Here is a 7,697-nt window from a genome sequence, read left to right as displayed (position 1 = left end):
TCTTTGTAGTTTTCATTAATAAAAAGTTTATTCTTTACTACCCTAGAATTATTATATCCCCTTCCAATATTTCCCATTAAAGTGAATGTTTTCTCCACGTTCTTTGCTTCCTCAAATTTTACTACTGAATTTGTTTTACCATCTTTTTTACAAACATGGAAATGTATGTGGGTAAGGAAAATGCGTGATATTGAATTACTGCTCCTCTAGTGGCCTATGCATTAATGGAGAATTTATTAATAACTGTGGTAAAGTGTTGATTGGAATTTTCGATTTGTTCTTTTTTCTTAATTAGAGTGGTTATGAATTATGATAAAAAAATTTTAAATCATCCTAGATTTTGTAAAATTGTTTATCTATTAATTAGATGTTTAGATTTTAAAGTTCAATATTATCATGTTCTACCATTATTAATTATATGAATAAGTAAAAGTTGTTTGTGTGGTCCTTTAAAGAACATGAATTTATAGTGTTAAATTGAGGTAGAATTCTTTTAGGGTGTTTAGGAAAATATAACACTCATTTCCACCCTCTTATATTATTTTGGGCTACGGGAGGTGTTACCTTCTAATTTGACCTAATATCTAGGAACTGTTATGAAGATGGGGTTACCAAACCTTAGTTTTTAAAGTTTGCAGAAATAATTATGATACCATCATTGTGTTCTGCATGTCAAAAAATTTCTGGTGATATAAAATTTGTCTTGATCTGAACCCCACATTAAAAGTTACACTCATTTGAAGTGTTGACATATTATACGAGGCCACATCATCATGTTGACCATGTGACAACTTTAATGCCTCCATGTAATCCTGATAGGTTATCTTTGTGGGACCTACTAGGCTAGGTCCATGTCATGCGATTTAGTTTCATTATCGCCTATGACATTTCAACATTAAGGGAAGGAGAAAGGGTAGTGTGTGGCAAGGAATGCTAAAAGTTCTACTAGGTCAGGGTTTCATTGGTGCCCACTCTCATCCCCATTTTTTGTAACATTTCACCATTATATCAGGTTTTCTACATGTCTTGTGTTCCATCACTATGATATTCCTCACCACCTCCAAATTGTTGCATCTATTAACCCATCTCTTATGCATTATATCTTACAAAAGACCCATAGGTTGATATTACATCCATGGGGTTTTGTCATAATGGAAGTGTGGATCCCCCAGTGTATTGTGTTCCAGTTCAAAGTTCCACCAAAAACTGGAGTGGTTTTCATTGCAGGTGGTTTCTTGTTTCAGACCCACCTCTTGCTAGCTCTTGATAGACCAAGGGGTCCCTGAAGTAAATCAAGGTCATAAATTGGACCTATGTAGCACCCCATTAAAAAGGGCTTGACATAAAATTTCTCATATTGGACCTCCTTGGTTAACCCATGATAGACTTGGGGGTGCCAAATTGAACCTAAGCAGTGAATCTAACCATGCATGTAATTGCACCATCTAAAGAAAGAAACTCATTAATGAGGGCACAAAGGGTCTATTCAATAAGCAGTGGGAGGTCTCATTAGTTGACAGTCCCCATAATATGGAAAAATTTAGGTTTATTGCCACCACCACTCTATAGTTGTCTCCCTATAGTGAAATTATAAGTGGCCATAAGCATCGACAAGTGGTAGGAAGTTCCATCAATTAACAATACCAATAAAATGGACATTCCTGTGATAGTTGATGGTTTCATCTCATCTTTAACAATGAAAATCTCAAAAAAACAAATTAGTAATGTATAGAGGTTGAATCTCCATATCTCAGTTGCAAAAGACGTTTGAATAAAGAGATCTAGTATGGATGTGAGAGTCATTTCCATAGAATAATCTAGCCCAAACACGAAAGGCATTTGAAAGAGAAATTTGACTTGCAATGAAACTTGGGCGATGTATGAGGGAACTACGTGTTTACATCCTTGGACCCTAGATCTCCAAATTTCTATGGAGCACTAAGGAAAATGAACATGACAGGAATTTCGTAAGATAAGGAGCATATTCTTGAATGAAAAATTTCGTGAAGATGAGAGTTATGCTTGAAAAAGGGCCCCAACAGGAGAAACAAGTTTGAAACCCACTCACACAAGTTTGCAAGTCACTCTTAAGATTTTTAATATATATTTCTTAATAATTTGAGTTTTTGAGCAATTAATTGGAGCGACAATCCAAGCAACAACAAAAAAGAAACTTGCAGATATTAACAACTTACAACAACTTTCATAAAGTAAAAACCTTACAACACAATCATGTAGACACTCAACTCTGAGCATACAATTAGCCTATAAATCATTAATATGTTAGCATATCCATGGCGTTACTTACTCATTGGAAATCACAATGTCCAAGTTAACTAGCAGTGAGTGTATTAACAACCTTCCGACATTCACACAAAAATATATAAGATTGCATTAGCAATCATTAACAAAACAAGGATATCACAACATGTGATCCAAATATGTGCAACTTAATACTTATCTGAATAAATTAAAATTGATGGAAACTGAAGGCGAGACTTCCACTCTCCACCCAACTATAGGCCAGCTACACTATAACTCTCTTGTAGCTAAGATGTTATAGGAAACTATCTAATATCTTCACGTATATAAGATGTTATAGGAAACTATCTAATATCTCTGTTGCAATGCGAAATAATATGAAATAGACAACATAATTCTAAGAAAGTAAGCACATAGATGTGTTCTCAATGTTTATTTCCAAACATTTGTTGAGATAGCAACTCTCGTAAACTTTTGTAGGTTCATCTATTGAGTTTAATCTCATGAGTTGGATAATGTGATGTGCAAGGTGAGGTTGGATGTGATGATGAAATTTATTTTATAGGTCTATGAATCAATTGGAGAGCCAGTTGTACCAAAATTTAAATAATAATAAAATAGTTTGAAAATTTATTTATTATACATGGTAAGTTTAACATTTTTTGACTTTGTATTTTTTTTATTTAATTGATATTTCTTATTCCAATATCTTAATTCTTTTTCTTAAATATGAAATTTATTTATACATTAAAAAATACATTTTAAACAATTATAAATTAAAATATTCTCTATCCTAAAATTCCATTAAGAAAATCTAAAAACCCCAATTAATACCCCTTAAAAAGGACCTCAACATCCTTAGAAGGCTCCCTAGGGGGAATAACCTCATCATGTAATGAAGTATGCATGTATGTTCTTCTAGTTTAATTACGTATCTAGATGACTCTCAATATTATATTTGTTAATTTCATGAGGTTCTCTTTGAGAGTTGCTCTACAACCCAATATAGAGAAGATGTGTAGATGTTAGATGTTATAAAAGAAAATTATTGTATACCTATCACATTAAAATATATAACATATAAATAATAGTTATAAATTAAGATCTATTTAACCATATAAATTAAAATAATGACTTTGTCAATAGACTTTGTTACAATACAATTAACCAATCCAAAAAATATAACTCATTTCAAAATCAAAATACTTTATAAATATTTTGATTTTAACTTTATTTTATAATATTTTTAAATTATTTATCTAAAAATAAACAGGTATAAAAAGACATTGTTATAGTGTAAATATTTTTATTTTTACACATTTACATGAGACTCAATTAAAAATAATAATAATTATAATAATCCATAAATATTTTGACTAGATCAATTTACAAAAAATAAAAAATAAAAATAAATTAAATTAATATAAAATTAATAATTATGTTCATAATTATAATTATTATTATCTTAATCTATCTCAATTTTAGATTTCTTGATTTTAGATCTACTAAATCTCCTAATACAGATAAAATCTATTTTCACTTTACAACATAATTTCATATAGGAAATCAAAAAAATGAATCTAGGCTTATATTATTCCATCCCATAGTTTACGGTACTTAATAACGAGGAAAGTATCTTTGACTTAAATAGAGCTGGACCTTTATATGAAATCAGTATAATAAAATATTAAATCCGTTGAATTTTGTTGGAACGCATCTTTAGTGGAGTAATTTGAATAGAATCCGTTTTTTAAATTTTGTATGCAGGTTTGGTGGAGTATTTTAAATTTTATTCTTATTCTTATGTAATTTAAACATCGTGATTATAAGTTCAATCAATATTCTTCGTAATTCGAACTCCTTGATATACGGTGAATCTGATACAATCCTCTTCGTAATCACTGAATTAAAGTGTAATCATCGCCACAAGTTTAACAAGTCTCTGTATTTTCCTTTACTGAATTCATACATGTCGGGTGTCCATACATGAAATCTCCGTTTACGAAACATTGCATGTTGTCAGTGGACACTCCACTCCATATCATTTGAACACGTAATCTCCCGAGGTAGTGACTCTTCGTGGGTTTGAAATTCTTGGGAGTGTTGTTCCGGAATTCTTGGATCGAATCCATATACAAGAGTGGGTATATTTGAATTGTGTATATATTTGATAATTTCGTCTTAATTTTGGTGGTATATTTCTCTTTGATCCATCTTAGTTGGAGGTGGGTCCAAATATTAAATGTACGAGGGTCCAAATATATTTAGACCAAGCCTATAAAATTAAGAGAAATGAGAAACTCCCTCCCCAAAAATAACCATACGAAAGTGCGTTAAGTTTGCCACCATGACCTTATCGCTTGAATAAATTAACAGGTAGTTTGTGTTGTACGTGTGCTCAAGGAATCGCCAATTTTCATGAACCACGCTGGAAGGATCGTTTTCTGTCTCTGCTTTGCTATTTTCAGCTAATAATGGGAAATAACCAGTCTGGATGTCAGCGCAGCCGAGGCCACAAGAGGAAAAGATACGACATAGAGTTTGAAGCTGGTCGGACGAGGTTCGATGTGGAAGAGAGGTACGAGTTTAGGCGTGTATTAGGGCGGGGATCATATGGATATGTTTGCGCCTTCAAGGACAAATCTCAGCCCTCAGGCAAAGATGAAGTTGCCATCAAGAAAATCGGTAAAGTCTTTAGCCGCTCTAGGGTAATTGCCGAAAGTGTCCTCCGCGAACTGAGAATTCTTCGTCAAATCAAACATCCATTCATTGTGCCAATGAAGGGTGTCCTCATACCCCCTGACCAGAAACGCTTCGACGAGGTGTATTTTGTGTATGAAAAGATGGACACCACCCTTTTCCATGTCCTCAAGCATCGCACTGCCGAATCAGGAACCAAGCCTGTTTTCTACAAACGGGTCATGTATCAGGTAAATAGCTATGACCTAATTGTACGAGGCATGTTGCGAGTCTAAAGCCATTTATGTGTTTTGAATTTACTGATCACTATTCCCACTGTTAGAACTGGTCGTTGAGCCACTTTGTTAGGTTTTCCAAAAACTATATACTACTTTTCATTAAATTAATACGACAGCTTTTAATACTGAGAACTAAATTGAGTTCGAATGGAATTAGGTTTTGACAACTTTTTATACTGAGAACTGAATTGAATTCGAATGGATTTAGGTTTTGACAGCACTACAATACCTGCACCAGCGGAACGTGTTACATCGAGACTTGACACCTTCAAACATTCTCTTGTCAAAATGCAGAAAGAAAGCCAAGATATGCGACTTTGGTCTTGCTCGTACGTTTTCTGAGGAGATGACTCAACTAGTGGTGACGGCACCATACCGATCGCCGGAGCTCTTTTGCTCGAATTTCACATATAAAAGATGCAGCTACACCCCGGCTATCGACATATGGGCTCTGGGCTGCATTTTTGCCGAGATGCTGCAGCCAGTCACGGCAGGAAAACCTCTTTTCCAACTTTACGATCACCCTGGGACTGAGGTGGAGCAGTTGGACAAGATTCTGAAGGTAATCCCTAAGCCTTCTCCAGATGATACGCTGGAGTTTATTGAGGCTGAGAGTAACCGCCATTTTCTCAGAAAGCATTTCGGCAATGATGCCCCACAAACTCCTTTAAGGTCACTCCTATTTGGGGCTGAAGACAATGCAGTTGATTTAGTTGAGAGAATGCTTACATTCAACCCCAGCAAGAGGATCACCGCGGGCGAGGCTCTTCGCCATCCTTATTTTGAAGATTTAGCCGCTGAACATTATATGTTGTGCGGGGTGACTAACAGTGAGACGATCGAAGACATCGATGAAGAAGAAATAAAGAGTACAGATATATACCAACTTAGGAAATTGGTATACCAGGAAATAGTCTCCATAAACGGCGATCGAGAGGCCGAGCTACGCTTGGCGCTCAAACAACAATGAGGAAAGCCTAGATAACCATTTTTTTCAACAGAAAACACAGAACTCCTTTCATTAAAAAAAACGCCAAAAAGCCTAGTTAGTCCTTACCTATAGTAGGCATTAGGAACTAGTCCCTACCTTCACAGTTCTTTTGGCGATGGAATAGGCATTAGGAACTAGTACCACCTTCGCAGTTCTGTTGGGGATGGAATTGTTCCTCTGAGCTTGATCATGATGTATTTGTTTTAAGAAAATTGAATATTATATTGATTTTTTCGAAAAATAGAATTTATTGTCACAGAGGTCGTGCTGGAGATGGACAGGGAGGTTGTAAATATAAAAGGATATAGTCAAACCTGTACATATTCTATCTTTTCTTGGATTAAATCCGATTTGTAATTTTCTGGGGAAATTTGTGCTTCCTTTAAATTTATCACAAATCAATTTTAAATTTGGATTGACCAGGAGTGAAAATGGATCATGTTTAAATTTATCATAAATTAATTTTAATTTTGGATTTATCCTATTTAATTGGTGAAAATAAAAATATTTCAAAATTTAAGAAATATTTACAAAAATATTTGTGATTAAGATTTGATTCCTCTTTGTATAGGACAAATTCAAAATTAAGGGAATGATGGTTTTAACATCATCCTATCCTATGAAGATGGATCCACTAAGAATAACTATAATTTAAATTGCAAATTTTAAAAGGTGTATGAATATCAATTCTTTTTACATTTAAAGGAGCTATCAGATTGATGAAGTCCCTTTTCTCCTCCTCGTGGGGCTTTAGTTACCACTTTGACCATTTGACCCTCAAGAGCGGAGGCCCGATGTCATTGTCGTCTTCTCTATACTTCAAGATAAAATTGGAATATTGAATCTATTCTTTGATACATATAGTTTTATGTATTATTGAATTTCTTTCTGGTTGTTACTTTAATTATCTTTAACATCTATGTAGGGTTCACCGGGTAATACTATAAAATCTTTTTTTATCTAAAATGGAAGCTGGAAGAATATCTATTTTTTTCGAGAAATTCAAGACCAAGAACAAGGTTCTAGTAATACAGATATTGAAAATTTCTTTGATAAAGCTTCAATCTTCTATAATAAACTTTTCCGAGATAGAAATAGTTGAAAAGTAGCCTGCTTCATGCTGGAAACTCCCGTCAATTAGTCCATCAAATGTGTATGTAGAATTTTCTCTACAAATCAGCTAGCTCACTGATATCATGTAAAAATTTCACCTGCAGATCAAACTGATATATGTAATGTACTAAAGCATAATACTAGCTCTACATCTACCATAAACTTTGTGGAAGCTTAATTGAACATGAGCAACATCAAACATGAACACATATAACTGATAAGAAGGAATCAATCACACATAACACAGAATATATCACTGGGGAAAGCACCCGCATAAATCCCCAACACTGTATTATCAATCAAGTGGAAATCCTCAACAACATACAAAAAGAATCAACTCAAAAGCTATCATG

The 7,697-nt window shown here is 33.9% G+C and overlaps 1 protein-coding gene across 1 annotated transcript; it reads left to right on the top strand.

Moving 5' to 3' along the window:
* The first annotated feature begins 4,736 nt into the window (after positions 1-4,736).
* Positions 4,737-6,210, top strand: LOC149251568 (mitogen-activated protein kinase HOG1-like). Its single transcript, XM_089453928.1, has 2 exons — positions 4,737-5,192; positions 5,449-6,210. Exons 1-2 carry the CDS (start codon positions 4,737-4,739, stop codon positions 6,208-6,210), a joined length of 1,218 nt encoding a protein of 405 aa, XP_089310054.1.
* The last annotated feature ends 1,487 nt before the right edge of the window (positions 6,211-7,697 follow it).

The sequence above is a fragment of the Pinus tabuliformis genome, chromosome 7, assembly GCF_031772625.1.
Source record: "Pinus tabuliformis cultivar Carrire ecotype Pingquan chromosome 7, CPIR1, whole genome shotgun sequence".
Classification (NCBI taxonomy): domain Eukaryota; kingdom Viridiplantae; phylum Streptophyta; class Pinopsida; order Pinales; family Pinaceae; genus Pinus; species Pinus tabuliformis.
This window is presented reverse-complemented; position numbering and strand designations above follow the sequence as displayed.